The following is a 21,287-nucleotide window of genomic DNA, read 5'->3' as shown; positions in this document are numbered from 1 at the left end:
CATCCTACCAGCTGGGTCTTGTAGATTTCAAATACAATTTCTTAATCACATTAAAAGAAAGCTGCTCTCATCACAATCTCTTTGTTCCACAGTAGATTTGGCTCTAATGTCAGTGTGCTTTCCCATGTAGCTTTACTTGAGCACAGCTTCTGAGTTTTCTAAGATCCATTTCTCAGAGCAGTCACACCAAATTGAACTTTTATTTTTAATTTTCAGAGAAAAAATTTTAAATTAAAAATATATAAATCACATAGATATTCTTAATCTAACCTGTTATGAGCTTAGTGGAAAACCTCTTCAGGGACAAAATCTAGTTTGCTCACAGTCACTAAATCCAGTTTGCCACCTCTGATTTTACTGAATCAAAGACTTAACGTGCTTCTCTCATAGCAAACCAGCTTTTCCTTCAGGTTTGTGTATAACCCTCTGGCCCTTGGCTAGCCTGTCTCTGAATGCTATTTTTTTTCCACTTGATGAAACAAATCTAATTGGAAAACTTGTTGATGGAAGATACTTTATAATTAGAGGGGTTTTTGTTGTTGTTTTAAGGAAGGGCAGGTTGCAGCCCTCACTGGGAGGCCTTCATGTTTTAATGACTTCTCCTCACCCAGACACATGCTGACTTGGGGAGAAATTTTTGAAGAGAGTCAGCAGTCCACCTCGGTGATTGTGCTGGGTTCCTTCCCACTAACTTCAGAAGCGGCCCCATTACCTTTTATTGTCTCTCAGAATAACCATAGCAATGGTGCATAATTAACTGGCGCTGCTGGTAAATCGGTTTTATTATTAATCTGAGAGGTTGACTTTTGCTGTCTTCACACAGTGGCAACACTTTCGTAGATGTTTCATTTTCTTCTTTAACTTTAGCACTTATAAAATGGAAAGATTACTCAGAGGAAATGCTTTGCCAAGAATGAATGAACCAAAACTGTTTTCTTCCGACAGACAGTGCCCAGCCCATCCACAATCTCTTACTTTGCTTCCTGGGTGAAGCTGGGTAGCATCTGGGGAAGCCACAGAGGGAGCCTGTCACCCTGGAGGACTGTCTCACGAACTGGCAGGGAACATGCTCAGCTTTTAACCAGCACCTGTTTTTAGTTTTCCAGCTTCTTTATTCCATTGTTTGTCTCTTCTTCATGACTGATCACCTGTTTTCAAGCCTTCAAATCTAGGCTCTGTCTCTGTCACCACCAGGGAAGGAGGCCTCCATGACATAATGAGGTATTCTGTACATTGGTGGCATCTCAATAAAAACCAGTTGGGAACACATTCAAGGGGCAAAAATAGGAATTAGGAAGGAAAAATAGTGCTTTAAAGTAAGCTTCATGGGAAGGAGGAATCAAGATGGCAGAGGAGTAGGACATGGAGCTCACCTCCTCCCACAGATATGTCCAGAACACACCTATATGTGGAATGGTTTGCACAGAACATCTACTGAATACTGGCAGAAGACCTCAGACTTCCAAAAGGGCAAGGAAACCTCCACATAACCGGTTAGGATGGAAGAAAAAAAAAAGAGAAAGGAGTAGGGACAGGACCTGTGCCCCAGGGAGGGAGCTGTGAAGGAGGAAAGGTCCCCTCATTGGACAGGTGCAAAGCTTCAGAGCCTCGGAGGAGAGCGCAGCAACCAGCTTCTGGAGGGCAAAACAGAGAGTGACCCACACTCCCCGGCAGTAGATGCTTACGTGCTGGGCCAGGCAGGGGCTGGGTGCTAAAGCTTGGGCTTCAGAGGTCATACCCAGGGAGAGGAGTGGGGTTGGCTACACGGAGACAATCTGTAGAGGCTGGAATATTGCAACTGAGGCTGCACATGGAAGAAGCCTGGGCCCTCAGAAAGGCGAGGACCCACTATTGAGGGCCACACAAGAAGAGGGGCAGGAACTGCCAATGGAACTCCTTTCCCTGCGCGTGCTCTCAGGCAGCAGGATACCACCTACAAATTCCAGGGGTAGGCACAAGCCAGCACCACCATTGTGAGCTTCAGAGGTGGGCATGGACCACTGAGAGAGCTGGGAGCAGACGCCAGTCACTCTCTCTGCCATCCAGGGAGCTACTGCTGTCGCGGGGTCTCAGGGGCTGTTGCGAGGAGACCCACAAGCTGGTGCCAATTGCTACCCTGGTGTACTTGGAGTGAGTGTGGGCTGCCAAACCTTTGTTGTTATTGTTCAGTCACCAAGTCATGTCTGACTCTTTGCAACCCCATGGACTGCAACACGCCAGCCTTCCCTGTCCTTCACTATCTCCCGAAATTTGCCCAAATCCATGTCCATTAAGTCGTTGATGCCGTCCAACCACCTCATTCTCTGTCATCCCCTTCTCCTTTTGCCTTCAGTCTTTCCCTGTGTCAGGATCTTTTCTCACGATTGGCTGTTTGCCTTGGGTGGCCAAATTATTGGCACATCCCACGTGAAGGGTATAAGAGCCAGCACACTCTGAGGAAGGAGACAGAAGCATCCAAACTAAAAGTAGCCCCTCGATTCCAGACAAGACAGTAGAGTAGAAGGACTTCAGCTCATGTCCTGTCATAAAAACACCAAAATCACAACTAAGTGCTGAACAACCATCAGCAAAATAGACTGGAACCTACCAATTACATCCAGAGACAAAGCCACAACAAGATGGAGCGGGAGTCCAGAGCCCCAGGTCAGGCTTCCCAGCCTAACAGTCTGGCATCAGGAGGAGGATGCCAGAGGATTTGGCTTTGAAGGCTGGTGGGGCTTGAGGGCAGAAGCTTTACAGGACTGGGGCAAACAGACTCCACTCTTGGGGTGCACACAAGACTTCACATGCACTGGGACCCAGGGCAAAGCAGTAACTCGTAGGAGCCTGGACTAGGCCTACCTGTGGGTCTTGGAGGGTCTTCTGGAGAGGAGGGGGTCCGCTGTGGCTCACTATGGGGGCAAGGACACTGGTGGCGGAGGCCCCGGGGAATATTGATTGCTGCGAGCTCTCTTGGAGGTTGCACTTTTAGCACCAAGATCTGGCCCCACCTAACAGCCCGCGGGCTCCAGTGCTGAGAGGCCTCAAGCCAAACAACCAGCAAGGGGGAGCACAGCCCCACCCATCAGCAGACAGACTGCCTAAATTTATACTGACCTCATAGCCACCTCTAAACACACCCCTTGACACATCTGAGTGAGGTACCACCTCACAAAGGTCGGAAGGGTCATCATCAAAAAATCTACAATCAATGCTGGAGAGGGTATAAAGAAAAGGGAACCCTCCTACACTGTTAGTGGGAATGTAAATCAGTACAACCACTATATGAACAGTACGGAAGTTCCTTAAAAAAACATAAGATAGAGCTACCATATGACCCAGCATTCCTACTCCTACAGAAAACTGTAATCCCGAAAGATGCACGCACCCCAGTGTTCACTGCAGCACTCTTTACAGTAGCCAAGTCATGGAAGCTAAATGCCCATCAGCAGAGGAATGGATAAAGAAGATGTGGTGTGTGTATGTATGTATATATATATATATATATATACTGGAACGTCACTCATAGAAAGAATGAAATAATTCATTTGTAGTAATATGGATGGACCTAGAGATTATAATAGTAAGAAGACAAATATCATATGATATTACTTATAAGATAATTCAAATGAACTTATTTACAAAACAGAAACAGACAGACTTCAGAAACAAAAGTATGGTTACCAAAGGATAAATTAGGAGTTTGGAATTAACATATACACACCTACTACATATAAAATAGATGATCAACTAGGACCTACTGTATAGCACAGGGAATTCTACTCAATATTCTGTAATGACCTATATGGAAAAAGAATGGGTATATGTATATGTATAACTGAATCACTTAGCTGTACACCTGAAACTAACACAATGTTGTAAATTTTTTTAAAAAAAGTAAACTTTACTGGAGCATAACAGAAAAAGCCCACATTCCTTTGCCTAGCTAACACTTACTGAGCAGTGACTGTGGCAAAGTACATTGTTTGGTGTTGGCAGCACATGCAAAATTCAGTTTATAGTCCCTAATATTCTCACCTTCAATGGGTCCAAGGAACCCCTGATGGGGCAACACCTACCCCTCATCTTGGCCCATGCCTTCATTCTACTACATTAACACGTAATGTGTTCCAGGAATCCAAAAGAAGGAACCTCATTTTTGTCAGTCATAGAGAAGATAGGATATCTTTTGTGCAAAGGAAACAGTACATTTAAAGACAGAGGCTGGAGACAATTAAGTGTGACCAGGAATTGCAAATAAGTCAGTTTAATCCAAGCATAGGGTAGGAGTAAGACCCTTGAGAGTCCCTTGGACTGCAAGGAGATCCAACCAGTCCATCCTAAAGGAGATCAGTCCTGGGTGTTCATTGGAAGGACTGATGTTGAAGCTGAAACTCCAATACTTTGGCCACCTCATGCGAAGAGTTGACTCATTGGAAAGGACCCTAATGCTGGGAAGGATTGGGGGCAGGAGGAGAAGGGGATGACAGAGGATGAGATGGCTGAATGGCATCACCGACTCAGTGGACATGGGTTTGGGTAAACTCCGGAGTTGGTGATGGACAGGGAGGCCTAGCATGCTGCGATTCATGGGGTTGCAGAGTCGGACACAACTGAGCGACTGAACTGAACTGAACTGATGTACATCCAGCCTAGAAAGTATAGATGTCATCTTGAAGGCAGTGAGGCTATTGAAAGACCATAAGCAGGGGTGTCATGTAATTAGCGATTTTAGAGACATTTCTTCTAGTAGTTCTGTGAGAAATGGACTAGGGTGCAGCACTGTTACAGTGGTTTAGCAGAGGAAGTGTGAGGGCCTGCACCATGGGGTCAGTAGGGTTAAAGAAGAAAGGATGGAGGGCTTCAAGGTCCATGTAGGAGGGGTCCTGGACAGGATGGGGACAAGGGGAAGTTTACAAAGACCTTTAGGTTTCTGATCAATGTAGTTAGATTTGATGGGGGTAGTGCTGCCATTTATTGAATTTAGGAAGGACAGCAATGGAGAAAGAAGACTTGTTCACTCTAGGATAGGAATATTCAAAGTGCCTCCAGGATAAACATTCTGAGACACCTGCTGGGTAGTTGGACATGCAGGCTTGAATACAGGGGGAGGTATGAACTGGAGTAAGAGATGTGAGCGTCTTTAGAATGGATGTCAAAATTGAAGGTGTGAGTATGGCTAGGTAGGCCCGGGGAGCATATGTGGAGAGGAAAAGTCCACACGCAAAGCCTCAGGGCCATCAGAGTTGAGCAAATAGTTAAGGGGAGCCCCTGACACATGAACAGAGAGCAGCCAGAGGACGAGGAAGAGGACTTACGAAATGACAGAGACTTCATGCAAGAGTGAGGTGACAGAGTAATCATATACATTTAGGGTAGAGGAGTGTCCTAGGAACCAGGACAGTTGCAGGGAAGTGGTGGGAACAGAGACCCAGAGGTAAATAGGAATAGGAGTGAATTAGAGCCGACTGTCGACAAGTCAGTCGCATACCTGGTCGGGCAGGGGCATGAATAGTCAGGGAGATTTAAATGAGAAGACTTTAGTTCTGCTTGTGTTGAGGAAAGTCCCCTAGGGCTGGAGATCCTGAAGAAAATGAGGCTAAATGGAAGTAGATGGGGGTGGGGAGGCACTTCATGGCCCCTGGGTGTGGCCTTCTCCTAAGGGGCCTGGGCACCCTCCCTACCCCTGACTGAGCTAGGCCTTTGTCTGTTCCTGTGATGTCAAGTGCCTGCTCTTCTGCAGAGTAACACTGGCTGTTCTTAGTCCACAGCTTCTGATATGCGATTTGAAGACACGTTTTATGGAACAGACATAATCCAAGGGGAGAAAAAGAGACAGAGAGTGCTGAGCTCCAGATTCAAGAATGAATATGTGGATGACCCCGTCTACCGCACTTTCTTAAAGAGCTCTTTCCAGAAGAAGTGTCAGAAGAGGCAATAGTCTACCTACATTGCTCTGCACCCGCAGAATGACTTGGGCAGAAGAGGACCGAGGAAGGACAGCCTGGGGCTGTGCCGTGTGTTTCACTGGGGTAGGTGACAGGCAGTGTCTCTGACAGTGGAAAATCAGGCTCCCCAGAGTGTGGTCACCAGAACCACAAAATACACATTATTAATTGGACACCACAGTCTGAAGCTGTCTCGTAGTCTTGCTTTCACTTGTTAGCAGTTGTCTCCTTTGATCCCAAAGAATTTTTCTAAGTGAAGGAAATCACTCACCAAAAAAAAGCCACTGCCAGAGGAGGTGGATCCCCACACGTGGCTTTTAGGCCTAAGAACAAACAGAGACCGCTCTCCTGAGCAAGTAGGGGCCTCCAGGCCCAGGTGGGAGGGTGATAACATAGATGTTCCACAGTCAGGGAAGGACTCTCACTTATTTGTTTTAAATGGCAGTTTTTATAAAACATTTTTAAAACACAAATGGCATGTATGGTAATGAAATTTACCCGTGTGCTATCTGTATTTCCCTTGTACAAAACTTTTACATTTTTTTATATCCCTTTTACTTTGGATTGTGTCTGATGAGAACTGAATTGTTGGCCTCTGTGAAATTTTTGGCTCTTGAGAAAGAATCCTTATGAATTGTCTGGGAATTTTATATATTTAAAGAGGGAGATCTGGGGCTGTTATTTTTAAACACTTTTTTTTTCATAATACATATTCTGAGTAGATATTTATAAAAATGTTTCTTTCATTATGTGTTTGTAAGATTAGAGTTAAAAATAAATATGCCTCGATGCATAGTTTTGAGGTAATATGATTTTTCCTTTTTAAAACAGCTTGAAAATGTACTAGTGTTTAAAAATAAAGATTTCCATTTTCTCCAATCCTGTCTTCTAACTTGCTTATTTGTCTAGGTTTAAACCTATAGAAAACAAGCTTTGTTTGTGAGCTGACTGTGAAAACATTCTGGGGCCCCAGCTTCAGACCCTTCTTCCCTCATTGACTTTGTCCATAACTGTGGATGCACTGCCAGTCGTTTATGGCTGTACCGCTGGGGAGAAAGTCTCCTCTGCCTGCTCGCGGCGCCTGCTGAAGTGTTTTCCTCAGCTCCTCCTGTGGGCCTGGAGGAAACCTGAGCATCTGGAGTCTCGAACTCTTTTCATCGTGGGTCTCTTGGTCCTCAGCTTCACTGGAAGGGGCTTTATGGATCCTCCAATCCCTCCCATCACTTGCAGATGGGAGTGGAGGAGAGGCAGGGAGAGGGCTTGCCCACGGTCACACAGTGATGCTCCAGTTAACTGTGGCCATGGTGATACAGCATAACCAACAACTGCAAAATCTCAGTGCCCTGTGGCGAGACGCACTGCTTTTGCTTATGAGCCTGCAGATTGGCTGATCAAGGCTGGGCTTGGCTGTGCAACTGTGCTGACCTTGGCTTGGGCCGGCTCACACGTCTGCTCCACGTGTCTCCATCAGCCCATTGGACCTAGTGGACTAGCCCAGATTTGATCTCTGGTCACTGGCAGAGGCAGAGAGGCCAACCAAATGAGCGAATTTTAGGTCTGATGTTGGATAACATCCTGTGACCCAGAGCCAGGGATTAGAGGGCATTTCAGAGTTTCATGGCAAAATTTGTGGATGTATCGTGTTACCGGGTAGAGAGTAGAGAACTGAAGCATCATGACAGCCACAGCTGAAGCTCAGCTCTGCAGACCTCAAGCTGGCTGACGTTCCGTTTTCCAGAGTGCCTCGTGGCTGAACTCTGAGCTGGGGAAGAGCCCATCAGCCATATTTTTACAAGGACTGAGCACTCCACATTTTCTGCCAGTATAGTCATATATTTTATCAAGTAATCAAGCTTGCCTTTTCTATCTCCACATTTTGAATGGAACTGACTTGCTCTCTCCACGATATGCCAGGAAAGTAGGCCTGTGTAAGGCATTAAGAGGAATTAATCTAAATAGGATCATTCGTTTTGTACAAGTTTGCCTGTCAGCAAGATTTCTGATTGGTTGCCACAGGGAGAAAATGTGCAGAGTCCTATGTGATCTCAAATACAGCTGTTTTTTATCGTCTCACTTAACTAATGTTCCTATAATCAAGTACAGCTGTATATGGCCTAAGCAAAATAGTGTCGGCCACAAATACACTCTGGCTCTTGAGAAAGACACCTTTGTTTCACTGCATTCCACATGAAGTCGTTATTAGCTCTCTGACCAGACAAATCAGTAAAGCTTTTTCGCTTACTGTGTGACACCTCAATTGTAATTTTAATTTCTTTGCGTTACACTAACTGCATTTTTAGTGTGCACATGTAGCGTGAAATCAGTTGAAGTCCTCCAGTATTAAAAAAAAAATCGCTGGCTGTGACAATTCTAATGTAATTCTAATTATAAGCCCTTTCTCTGGAGGTTAGAGGATTAGTAAAACTGCCTGGCATATTTCACAACCTTTTAGTTCCTTTATGTGTGTTTGAAATGAGAACAATGTGATTCTTGTCAATTTACTTTTATTAAAGTACTTTTGTTTAGTTCATCTAAAGAGAAATTGAAAAGAAGTATCTACTAAAATATCACATGACTTCACAGATGCATTATAAATTGCACCTGGGTAATGGCATATGAAAATGTGAAGACGCAGAATACAAAAACACATAGGAGTGAATGGATTTGCCACTTCTCCCTGTACCCGTCCAATGTGAAGCAAGGCTGAAACATGTTTGTTCCTGTAAATGACCTGGAGGTCTTATGAGTAATCTTACTAGAGGAGCATATGCTGCAAGATAACATTGTGTTTTATTTTTGCCTTTAAGTAAAAAGGATCTGAAATGAAACAGTTTTCATTTTACATACTAATCAGCCCCCAAAACTTGAAGCAAACTAGAAATTCTGAGATATACTCATTACATGAGTAACTGGTTGGTTGAAAAGACTCGATTTTACAACAAACTGCTTCTGAATTCATATGTGCATCATGGGAAGTATCTTGAATTCTCTCACCCAGTATATTGTTGAGACATACAGCACTGAGTGGCCTCTGAGGAGCCTGAACTGTCCAGCAAGTGCGCTGGAGACTCAGAAATGCCATGCTCCATCCTCAGAAGGTACAGGTCCACTTGAAGAAATGGAAGTTCATCAATGATATTAATGATGTACTGAGCATCTATTGTTATACACTGCCTGGTAGGTGTCTTAGTGGCATTTATCTTAGTCTCCCCAAAAAATCAGCAAAGGAAATACTTGCCTCTTTCATGGAGGGAAACTAAGGTTCAGAGAGGTTAAGTAGCTTTTGAATCACTTGACCTCGATGCATGAAGAAAAGAGAGGATTCTAAACTTGACACAATCAAATAACACTGCATAGATGACTCTGAAGCTCAAAGACAAATTAGCACTAGAGATATAAGTAAGGAAGTCATCATCTTCATTTTCTTTGAAAATAATATGAAATTTACCATCTGGTAAAGGCAAAACTATAGGATCAGAAAAGAGATCTCTGGTTGCCAAGGACTGAAAGTGAAGGAGGAAACTGACAACAGAGGCTCAGCTTGAGGAAGCTTTTTGGGGGTGATGGCAATATTCTTTATCTTGACTGAGGCAGTGGTAATAGGACTGTATGTCAAAATTCACAGAACTGAACACAAAAGGTAGATAATTACTATGTGTAAGTATCACCTCAATAAACTTGCCTTAAATAAAATCTATTGGAACGGTGGTCAAGTAACTTGGGAGAGAACATGCTGAATGAGATGAGAGCAAGATGTGAAAAGAAACCAAGAACCCTGGGAAAGAGCTACACACAGCTGAGTTGTGAATGAGCACCGAAAGGGGCCAAGAAATGGGAAACCAGGATGCTGTGATGTCATGGACATCAACAGAAGATGGTATTGCAAAAAGGAGACGGGTCAACAGAGAGAAAATGCTACAGAGTCCCAGATCACGTAGTTGTTCATTAGGAAAACACTGGTGTCTTTCATGAAAGCATTTCACATGGTTTCAGATGAGAAGCCTAGTAATATTCAAATGGGTGAGAGGAGATCAAGACGGCGGAGTAGATGGATGTGGAGCTCACCACTTCCCACAAATTGATCAAAATTACATCTACATGTGGAACAATTCTCACAGAATACCCACTGAATGCTGGCAGAAGATTTCATACAACCAAAACAGAAGAAAGATTACCATGTAACTAGGTGGGAAAAATGGTTAAAAAAAAAAGTCAGGAGAGCATCTGTGCTTCTGGGAGGGAGCTGTGAAAGTGGAGGGGTTCCCCCACTCTGGGAGCCTCCTTCACAATGGGGAGAGATCAGTGGGGACAGAAAGGAAGCTTCAGAGGAGAGTGCAGCAACTAGTGTGCAGGAGGCAGGATACATGGTTCTGACCCAACTCTGTGCTCTACCCTGCACTCACTGCCTCGACTGTCCTCAGTGTGCACTGGCCATTATCCCCTTGATTGGGGGTGTGACTGGTGTGGTAGTGACCAGAGCCTGCACTGGATGTTGAGCAGGACCTCCTCTTTGGCATCACAGCCTTGTTTGGCATCACAGACCCTTCTGCTCCCAGTTGTTGGAGTAGGTGCTCCCTGATCTATTTCTGAGCTGCTGGTTGGGGTAAATGGGATGGGAGCACATATGCTGGTAGAGGAGCCAGTGAGTATTCCTCCACAGGAGGTGTCCCATCAGCAAGAGCTCATCTGCTGGTGCCAGTGGCGGCTGGGTGCTAAAAGTCAGGCTTCAGTGGACACCTGGTGAGAGGGGTGGGGTTGGCTGCACAGAGACAGCCCGAAGGGGCTAGGGTGTGGCCCAGACCAAAACTGGGAGGAGTGTGCAAAATGGAGCCCAGGTCCACCACAGAAGACCCGTTGTTACCACGCACATGTGAAGAGAGGGCCAGGGCCCCACCACAGCCGCCGCCTCCTCAGCAAGCTCACCGTGGGCAGGGCTCCACCTCTGCAACTACTGGGAACAAGCAAGCAGTTGCCCCAAATGTGGAGGCAGGGCTGAATCTGAGCCCTGTCTCATGGCTTTGTGATGTTGGTGGATTTATGCTGTTAGTGCCTTTGTAAGTTCAGTGCCTGTGGGAAATCCAAGAAGATAAATGTTCCTGTGGGTGTTCCTGTGGGTGAGGTGGGTCTGGAGTTAGCAGCTGTGGACACTGGGGCCATGTGCCAGGCTGCAGCCTCTAGTGAACGTTTAGCTCCCATGACATGTCCAGTTGAGTGACTATGTGACTGCTGGTACCTGGTACGCAGATCTGTGCCTGTGGATCTGTGCTGATGGCTTTCTGAGGGACATCTGGGCCAATTCCTTGGGTTCCCATGGCTGAGGTGGGACTGATGGAGGGGCCAAGAATAGTGTGTTTTGTGGGCCCACACAATGGGTGACAGACAACATCACAGGCTCAGAAGGCAAAGTTTGCAGATGGCTTTTGGAAGGTGGAAAAGGCAAGGAAATATTCTCCTCTGAAACCTCTGCTAAAGCATTTGACTATGGATCACAAAAAACTGAAAATTCTAAAAGAGATGTGAATACCAGACCACCTTACCTGCCTCCTGAGAAACCTGTATGCAGGTCAAGAAGCAACAGTTAGAACCAGACATGGAACAACAGACTGGTTCAAATTTAAGAATGGAATACGACAAGGCAGTTTATTGTCACCCTGCTTATTTAACTTATATGCAGAGTACCTCATGCAAAATGTCATGCTGTATAAAGCACAAGATAGAATCAAGATTACCTGGAGAAATAGTAACAACCTCAGATGTACAGATGATACCACCCTTATGGCAGAAAGTGAAGAGAAACTAAAGAGCCTCTTGATGAAAGTGAAAGAGGAGAGTGAAAAAGCTGGCTTAAAACTCAACATCAAAAAACTAAGATTATGGCATCCATTTCCATTACTTCATGGCAAATAGATGGGGGAGAAAATAGAAACAGTGGCATTTTATTTCCTTGGACTCCAAAATGACTCCAGATGTTTTCTGCAGCCATGAAATTAAAAGATACTTGCTCCTTGGAAGAAAAGCTGTGACAAACCTAGATGGCATATTAAAGTACAGAGACATCACTGTGCTGACAAAGATCCATCTAGTCAAAGTTATGGTTTTTCCAGTAGTTATAAAGTAGGCTGAGTACCGAAGAATTGATGCTTTCAAACTGTGGTGCTGGAGAAGACTCTTAAGAGTCCCTTGACAGCAAGGAGATCCAACCAGTAAATCCTAAAGGAAATCAACACTGAATATTCATTGGAAGGACTGATGCTGAAGCTGAAGCTCCAAAACTTTGGCCACCTGATGCAAAGAGCTGACTCTTTGGTAAAGACCCTGATGCTGGTAATGATTGAGGGCAGGAGGAGAAGAGGGTGACAGGATAACGTGGCTGGATGGAATCATCGAGTCAAAGGACATGAATTTGAGCAAACTCCAGGAGATAGTGAAGGACAAGAAAGCCTGGGGTGCTGCAGTCAGTCCACCCAGGGGTTACAAAGAGTTGGACACAACTAAGCAACTGAACATCAGCAACAAGAACAAAACCTCTACAAGGGAGCATCCCTGTTGAAACTCTGTGACTGCTGTTTCAAACCACTAAGCAAGGAATGTAGACAAGAGGTAAACAGATATTTAATTCAGATGACCATTGTATCTACTACTGTGGGAAGAATTCCTTAGAAAAAATGGAGTAGCCCTCATAGTCAACAAGAGTCCAAAATGCAGTATTAGGTGTAACCTCAAAAACAACATAATGATCGTGATTTGTTTGCAAGGCAAACCATTCAACACCACAGTAATCCAAGTCTATGCCCCAACTGCTAATGCTAAAGAAGATGCAGGTGAATGGTTCAATGAAGACCTACAAGACCTTCTAAAACTAACAACAAAAAAAGATGTCCTTTTCCTCATAGGGGGCCAGAAAGCAAAACTCGAAAGTCAAGAGGACCTGGAGTGAAAATCAAGTTTGGCCTCAGTGTACAAAATGAAGCAGGGCAAAGGCTAACAGAATTTTGCCAAGAGAACGCACTTGTCATAGCAAACACCTTCCAACAACACAAAAGATGACTCTACACATGGACATCACCAAATAGTCAATACTGAAATCAGATTGATTTTATTCTTTGCAGCTGAAAATGGAGAATCTCTGCATAGTCAACAAAAACGAGACTGGAAGCTGATTATGGCTCAGATCATGAACTCCTTATTGCAAAATTTACACTTAAATTGAAGAAAGTAGGGAAGACTGACAAATAAATTCAAGGGATTAGATCTGATAGGCAGAGTGCCTGAAGAACTATGGACAGAGGTTTGTGACATTGTACAGGAGGCAGTGATCAAGAACATCCCCAAGAAAAACAAATGCAACAAGGCAAAATGGTTGTCTGAGGAGGCCTTACTAATACCTGAGAAAAGAAGAGAAGTGAAAGACAAAGGAGAAAAGGAAAGATAGCCCCATCTGAATGCAGAGTTCCAAAGAACAGCAAAGAGAGATAAGAAAGCCTACTTAAGTGAACAATACAAAGAAATAGAAAAAACACTAGAATGGAAAAGACTAGAGACCTCTTCAAGAAAATTAGAGATACCAAGGGAACATTTCATGCAAAGATGGGCACAATAAAGGACAGAATGGTATGGAACTAACAGAAGCAGAAGATATTAAGAACAGGTGGCAAGAATGCACAGAAGAACTATACAAAAAAGGTCTCAGTGACCCAGATAACCACAAATTTCTGATCACTCACCTAGAGCCAGACATCCTAGAGTGTGAAGTCAAGTGGGCCTTAGGAAGCATTATTACGAATAAATTTAGTGGAGGTGATGGAATTCCAGCTGAGCTATTTCAAATTCTAAAAGTTGATGCTGTTGAAGTGCTGCATTCAATATGGTAGCAAATTTGTAAAACTCAGCAGTGCCCACAGGACTAGAAAAGTTTTCATTCCAATCCCAAAGAAGGGCAATGTGAAAGAATTCTTAAACTGTCACATGATTGCATTCATTTCACGTGCTAGCAAGGTCATGCTCAAAAACTTTCAAGCAAGGCTTCAACAATACATGAACCAAGAACTTCCAGATGTACAAGCAGGATTTAGACAAAGGAGAAGAACAGAGATCAAATTGCCCATATCATTGGATCACAGAAAAAGCAAGGGAATTCCAGCAAAACATCTACTTCTGCTTCATTGACTACTCTAAAGCCTTTGATTGTGTGGATCACAACAAACGTGGAAAATCCTGAATGAAAAGGGAATACCACAACACCTGCATCCTGAGAAACCTGTATGCAGGTCAAGAAGCATCAGTTAGAACCAGACATGGGACAACGGACTGGTTCAAAACTGGGAAAGGAGTACATCAAGGCTGTATATTGTCACCATGCTTGTTTAACTTCTATTCAGAGTACATTATGCAAAATGCCAGGTTGGATGAAGTACAAGCTGGAGTCAAGTTTGCCTGGAGAAAAATCAATAAACTTAGATATACAGATAACATCACCCTAATCACAGAAAGTGAAGAGGAACTAAAGAGCCTCTTGATGAAGGTGAAAGAGGAGAGTAAAAAAGCAGGCTTAAAACTCAATATCCAAATGACTAAGATCATGGCATGTGGTCCCATCACTTCATGGCAAATTGATGGAGACAGAATGGAAACAATGACAGACTTTATTTCTTTAGGCTCCAAAATCATTGCTGATGGTGACTGCAGCCATGAAATTAAAAGATGCTTGCTCCTTGGAGGAAAAGCTGTGACAATTCCAGACAGTGTATTAAAAAGCAGAGACATCTCTTTGCTGACGAAGGTCCATCTAGTCAAAGCTATGGTTTTTCCAATAGTCATTTTAAGGTAGGAGAGTTGGACCAAAAAAAAAGGCTGAGGACCAAAGAATTGATGCTTTCAAATTGTGGTGCTGGAGAAGACTCTTGGACAGCAAGGAGATCAAACCAGTCAATCCTAAAGGAAATCAATCCTGAATATTCATTGGAAGGACTGATGCTGATGGCTGAAGCTGAAACTCCCAATGCTTTGCCCACCTGATGCGAAGAACTGACTCATTGGAAAAGACCCTGATGCCAGTAAAGATTGAGGGCAGGAGGAAAGGGGGGGGTGACATAGGATGAGATGGTTGGATGGCATCACCAACTCAATGGACAGGAGTTTGAGCAAACTCTGGGAGATTGTAAAGGAGAGGGAAGCCTAGTGTGCTGTAATGCAAGGGGCAGCAAAGATTTGGACTTGACCGAGGGACTGAATAATGTCAACCTCAAGTTGGCACTTGCCAAGAGCATTTGCGAACAGCTAAACAAGGGTATTTACCATCTGCCTCTGTGGAGATTGAACCCTGTGCTGCTGTAGCTGTTGACCTTCAACACCCCCTGAGGGAGTTCACAGTGGAGTGAGGCACTCTGCTCCAGGGAATCTGGTGGGACAGGTCTTTAGAGAGAGAGTTGTATGTTTTTAGGAACACATTTTATGATCCCAATCAATCCCTGTATCTTCTCATATCTAAAACAGCACTAAATCCATTCACGGTGACATCAGATCCTAGGAGAAAACCTCTTATAAAGTAAGTGCTTGATTGCATTGAACTCCCCCTTCACCAGAACCTTATATATTGACCTTCCCCCCACTACCTCCTGGGAGCAATCTCTCAGAGCTGTCTGTTTGCTGCCTCCCTGGCTGCAGTCCTCATTTTGCCACAAGTAAAACTTAACTCGCAACTGTCAAGTTGTGCATCTTTTTTAGTAGACAATAACAACAGTATCACATTGATAAACTTGCCTCAAATAAATAAAATCTAGTGGCATGCAACAAGAAGTGCTTTCAAGATGGTGGAGTAGAAGGATGTGCACTCATCTTCTGCCAGAACACCAAAATCACAACTAGTTGCTAAACAACCATTGGCAGAATGTTGGATCCCACCATAGGAGGGATGCAGTTGCATTTTAAAATCAAATCTCAGACCACCAAAGACGCTCAGAGGGTGCAAACAAAATGTTGGCACACAAGGACCAAGGGAAAGGATCAGTGATCCCCCCAAGAGATTGAGCCAGACCTGCCTTTGAGTGTCTCCTGCAGAGGCACGCGTCAGCAGTGACCTGCCTTGGGGACAGGGCCTCTGGCTGCAGCAGACCTGGAGGTGCAGCGTGTGGCCTTAAGTCCTCTTGGAGGAGGTCACCATTAGCTCCACTATAAACTGCCAAGTAGATGACTTACAAACTAGAGAACAATTATACCAAAGAAGTTCTCACAGTGTTGCAAAAGCTTTAGGGCCCACAAGAGATTTCCCAACCTGGGCATCCAGCAATAGGACAGAGAACCTCCAGGGAAACAGACTTGGAAGGCACAACAAAACCTTGTGTGCACCAGGACTCAGGAGAAAGGAGCAGTGACCCCACAAGAGACTGAGCCAGACTTGCCTGTGAATGTCCAGGAGTCTCTGGTGGAGGTGTGGGTTGACAGTGGTCTGCTGCTGGGTCAGTGGCACTGGCTACAACAGTCCTGGGAGCTGCAGAGTGCTGGCATAAGTCCTTTTGATGGAGGTCACCATTACTGCCATTATCCCTACCATAGTTTGGCCTCAGGCCAAACTACAGGGAGGGAACACAGCCCCACCCATCAGCAGAAAATTGGATTAAAGATTTACTAAGCATGGCCTTGCCCACCAGACCAACACCCAGTTTTACTCACAGCCAGTCCCTCCCACCAGGAAGCTTCCACAAACCTCTTATCTTCATCTATCAGAGGGCAAACAGAATGAAAACCACAGTCACAGAAAAGTAACCAAACTGATCACACAGATCGAAACCTTGTCTAACTCAGTGAAACTAAGAGTCATGCCGTGTGTGATGGACAGCTCATGGTGGAGAGTTCTCACAAAACATGGTCCACTGGAGAAGGGAATGGCAAACCACTTAAGCATTCTTGCCTTGAGAACCCCATGAAAGACAAAAAGATATGACACTGAAAGACGAACTCCCCAGGTCGGTAGTTGCCCAATATGCTACTGGAGAAGAGTGGAGTGATAGCTCCAGAAGGAATGAAGAGGCTGAGCCAAAGCAGAAACAACGCCCTGTTGTGGATGTGTCTGGTGGTGAAAGTAAAGTCCGAAGCGGTGAAGAACAATTTTGCATAGGAACCTGGAATGTTAGGTCCATGAATCAAAGTAAATTGGAAGTGGTCAAACAGGAGACAGCAAGAGTGAATATCAACATTTTAGGAATCAATGGACTAAAATGGACAAGAATGGGAAAATTTAGTTCAGATGACCATTATATCTACTACTGACGGGCAAGAATCCCTTAGAAGAAGTGGAGTAGCCCTCATAGTCAACAAAAGAGTCCAAAATACAATCTCAAAAATGACAGAATGATCTGTTCCTTTCCAACACAAACCATCCAGTACCATAATAATCCAAGTCTATGCCCCAACCACTAATGCTGAAACAGCTGAAGTTGAATGGTTCTATGAAGACCCACAAGACCTAGAACTAACACCAAAAAAAAGATGTCCTTTTCATCACAGGGGACTGGAATGCAAAAGTAAGGAAGTCAAGAGATACCTAGAGTAACAGGCAAGTTTAGCCTTGGAGTACGTAATGAAGCAAGGCAAAGGCTAAGAGAGCTTTGTCAAGAGAACTCACTGATCATAGCAAATACTCTCTTCCAACAACTGAAGTGACAACTCTACACATAGCTATCAACAGATGGTCAACACCAAAATCATATTGACTATATTCTTTGTAGCCAAAGATGGAGAAGCTGTATATAGTCAGCAAAAACAAGACTGGGAGCTGACTGTGGCTCAGATCATGAACTCCTTATTGCAAAACTCAGAATCAAATTGAAGAAAGTAGAGAAAATTACGAGGCCATTCAGGTATGACCTAAATCAAATCCCTTACAATTAAACAGTGGAAGTGACAAATAGATTCAAGGGATTAGATCTAATAAACAGACTGTCTGAAGAACTACAGATGGAGGTTTGTAAAATTGTACAGGAGGCAGTGATCAAAACCATCCCCAAGAAAAAGAAAGGCAAAATGGTCGTCTAAGGAAGAAGAGAAGGAAAAGGCAGAGGAGAAAAGGAAAGATACACCCATCTGAATGCAGAGTTCCAAAGAAAGCAAGGAGAGATAAGAAAGCCTTCCTAAGTGAACAATGCAAAGAAATAGAGGAAAACAACAGAATGGGAAAGACTAGAGATCTCTTCAAGAAAATTAGAGATACCTAGGGAACATTTCATGCAAAGATGGGCACAATAAAGGACAGAAATGGTATGGGCCTAACAGAAGCAGAAGATATGAAGATCAGCTGGCAAGAATACACAGAAGAATTATTAAAAAAAAAAAAGATATTAATGACCCAGATAGCCATGATGTTGTGATCACTCACCCAGAACCACACATCTTGGAGAGTGAAGTCAAGTGGACCTTAGGAAGCATCACACCAAAAAACTAATGGAGGTGATGCAATTCCAGCTGAGTTATTTCAAATCCTAAAAGATGATGCTGTCAAAGTGCTACACTCAGTATGCCAGCAAATTTGGAAAACTCAGCAGTGGCCCTAGGACTGGAAATGCTCAGTTTTCATTCCAATCCCAAAGAAGGTCAATGCCAAAGAATGTTCAAACTTCTGTGCAAATGCACTCATCTCACACACTAGCAAAGTAATGCTCCAAATTCTCCAAGCTAGGCTTCAACAGTACATGAACTGAGAAATTCCAGATTTTCAAGCTGGATTTAGAAAAGGCAGAAGAACCAGAGATCAACTTGCCAACATCCATTAGATCATAGAAAAAACAAGAGAATTCTAGAAGAACATCTACTTCTGCTTTATTGACAATGCTAAAAAGCCTTTGAATGTGTAGGTCACAATAAACTGTGGAAAATTTTTAAAGAGATGGGAATACCAGACCACCTTACCTGCCTCCTAAGAAACCTATATTCAGGTCAAGAAGCAACAGGTACAACTGGACATGCAACAATGGACTGGTTCAAAATTGGGAAAGGAGTACTTCAAGGCTGTATATTGTCACCCTGCTTATTTAACTTATATGTAGAGTGAATCATGTGAAATGCTGGGCTGGATGAAGCACAAGCTGGAATCAAGATTGCCAGCAGAAATATCAATAACCTCTGATATGCAGATAACTCTACCCTAATGGCAGAAAGCAAAGAAGAACCATAGAGCCTCTTGATGAAGGTGAAAGAGGTGAGTGAAAAAGCTAGGTTAATCTCAAAATTCAAAAAACTGAGATCATGGCATCCAGTCCCATCACTTCATGGCAAATTGATGGGGAAACAATGGAAACAGTGAGAGACTTTATTTTCTTGGGCTCCAAAAATCACTGCAGATGGTACTGCAGCCATGAAGTAAAAAGATGCTCGCTCCTTGGAAGAAAGCTATGACAAACCTAGACAGTGTATTAAAAAGCAGAGACTTTACTTTGCTTACAAAGGTCTGTCTAGTCAAAGCTATGGTTTTTCCAGTAGTAATGTATGGTGGTGATAGTTGGACCATAAAGAAGGCTGAGCACTGAAGAATTGATGCTTTTGAACTGTGATACTGGAGAAGACTGTTGAGAGTCCCTTGGACTGCAGGGAGATCAAAACAGTCAATCCTAAAGGAAATCAATCCTGACTATTCATTGGAAGGACTGATACTGAAGTTGAAGCTCTAATATTTTGACCACCTGATGTGAAGAGCTGATTGATTTGAAAAGACCCTGATGCTGGGAAAAATTGAAGGTAGGAGGAGAAGGGGATGACAGAGGACGAGACAGTTGGATGGCATCACTGACTCAGTGGAAATGAGTTAAGCAAGCTCCAGGAGATAGTGAAGGACAAGGAAGGCTGGTGTGCTGCAGTCCATGGCTTGCAAAGAGTCAGACACGACTGAGTGACTACACAACAACAAGAAGCGGAATGGTGGTCAAGTAACTCAGGGAGAGAACATATTGCATGAGAGAAGAACAAGATGTGAAAAGAAATGAAAAAAACCCTGGGAAAGAGCTACACACAGTTGAGTTGTGAATGAGCAGTGAAACGGGCCAAGAAATGGGAAACCAGGATGTTGTAATGTCGCAGACATCAACGGAAGACAGTATTCCAAAAAGGCAGAGGGATCAATAGAGAGAAAATGTTGTAAGTCCCAGATCATATAGTTGTTCATTAGGAGGACACCAGTGTTGTTCATGAGAGCATTTCACATGGTTTCAGATGACAAACCTATAATATTCAAATGTGTGAGAGGAGATCAAGATGGCAGAATAGATGGATGTGGAGCTTGTCTCTTTCAACAAATAGATCAAAATTACATTTACACATGGAAAAATTCTCACAGAATAACCACGCAGCTCTGGCAGAAGATTTCATACAACCGAAACATGAGAAAGACCAAGATGTAACTGGGTAGGATAAAAGTAAAAACAACAACAACAAAACTAGGATGGGATCTGTGCCCCTGGGAGGGAGCTGTGAATGAGAAGAGGTTCCCTTGTAGCTCAGCTGGTAAAGAATCTGCCTGCAATGCAGGAGACCCCGGTATGATTCCTGGGTCCGAAAGATCTGCTGGAGATAGGATAGTCTACCCACGCCAGTATTCTTGGGCTTCCCTGGTGGCTCAGACAGTACAGAATCCCCCTGCAATGTGGGAGACCTGGGTTCAATCCCTGGGTTGAGAAGATTGTCTGGAGAAGCAAACAGCTACCCACTCCAGTATTCTGGATTGGAGAAGTCCATGGACAGAGGAGCCTGGCATGCTACAGTCCATGGTGTCGCAAAGAGTCAGACATGACTGAGCAACTTTTAATTCACTTTGCTTGCCTTCACAGATGAAGGAGCCCCCTTCATCTGTGGGGAGATGAGCTGGGTCAGACAGGGAGCTTCAGAGGAGAGTATAGCAAGTAGCTTGCAGGAGGCAGAATGGAGAGATACCAGCATACCTGCTTCTGACCCACCTCTGTGCTTTACCCTGCACTCACTGCTTCGACTGTCCTCAGTGTGTGCTGATAATTATTCCCTTGATTGGGTGTGTGATAGGTGTGGTAGTGAGCAGAGCCTGCACTGGATGTTGAGCAGGGCCTCCTCTTTGGCATCACAGCCCTGTTGTGGCAGGCAGGGTCTGCTCCCAGTTGTTGGAGTAGAAGCCCCTGATCTGTTTCTGAGCTGCAAGGTGGGGTAGGTGTGTTGGGAGCACTTCCACTGAGAGAGGAACCACTGAGTACTGCTACATAGGAGCCATCCATCAGCAAGAGCATATCTACTGGTTTATGTGGGGGCTGGGTGCTGAACAGCTTCAGTGGTCAAATGTGGGGAGAAAGCTGGGGTTGGCTGCACAGAGACAGCCCGAAGGGCCTAGGGTGTGGCCCAGACCAAAACTGG

General features: G+C 44.2%; 1 protein-coding gene across 21 annotated transcripts in view; it reads left to right on the top strand.

The window, feature by feature from the left end:
• The window catches only part of KDM4C (lysine demethylase 4C), a 435,647-nt gene that overhangs the window by 391,766 nt on the left and 22,594 nt on the right, over positions 1-21,287 (top strand). For 13 of the 21 annotated variants that reach the window (XR_014056696.1, XR_014056740.1, XR_014056711.1 and 10 more), the window contains one exon: positions 5,744-6,806. Coding sequence is in view for 9 of the 21 variants with exons in the window: in XM_081500458.1 (XP_081356584.1) it covers positions 5,744-5,920 (177 nt within the window). In the remaining 12 variants the exon portion in view is untranslated. Of the gene's footprint in view, positions 1-945; positions 1,517-5,743; positions 6,807-21,287 lie in introns of those variants that run through there. The other 8 variants (XR_014056674.1, XR_014056681.1, XR_014056673.1 and 5 more) reach the window with 5 other exon arrangements.

This window comes from Giraffa tippelskirchi, chromosome 1 (assembly GCF_054371585.1).
Source record: "Giraffa tippelskirchi isolate mGirTip1 chromosome 1, T2T-mGirTip1v1.2.pri, whole genome shotgun sequence".
Lineage (NCBI taxonomy): Eukaryota > Metazoa > Chordata > Mammalia > Artiodactyla > Giraffidae > Giraffa > Giraffa tippelskirchi.
The sequence above is the reverse complement of the archived record's forward strand: the minus strand, read 5'-3'. Positions and strand labels throughout refer to the sequence as shown.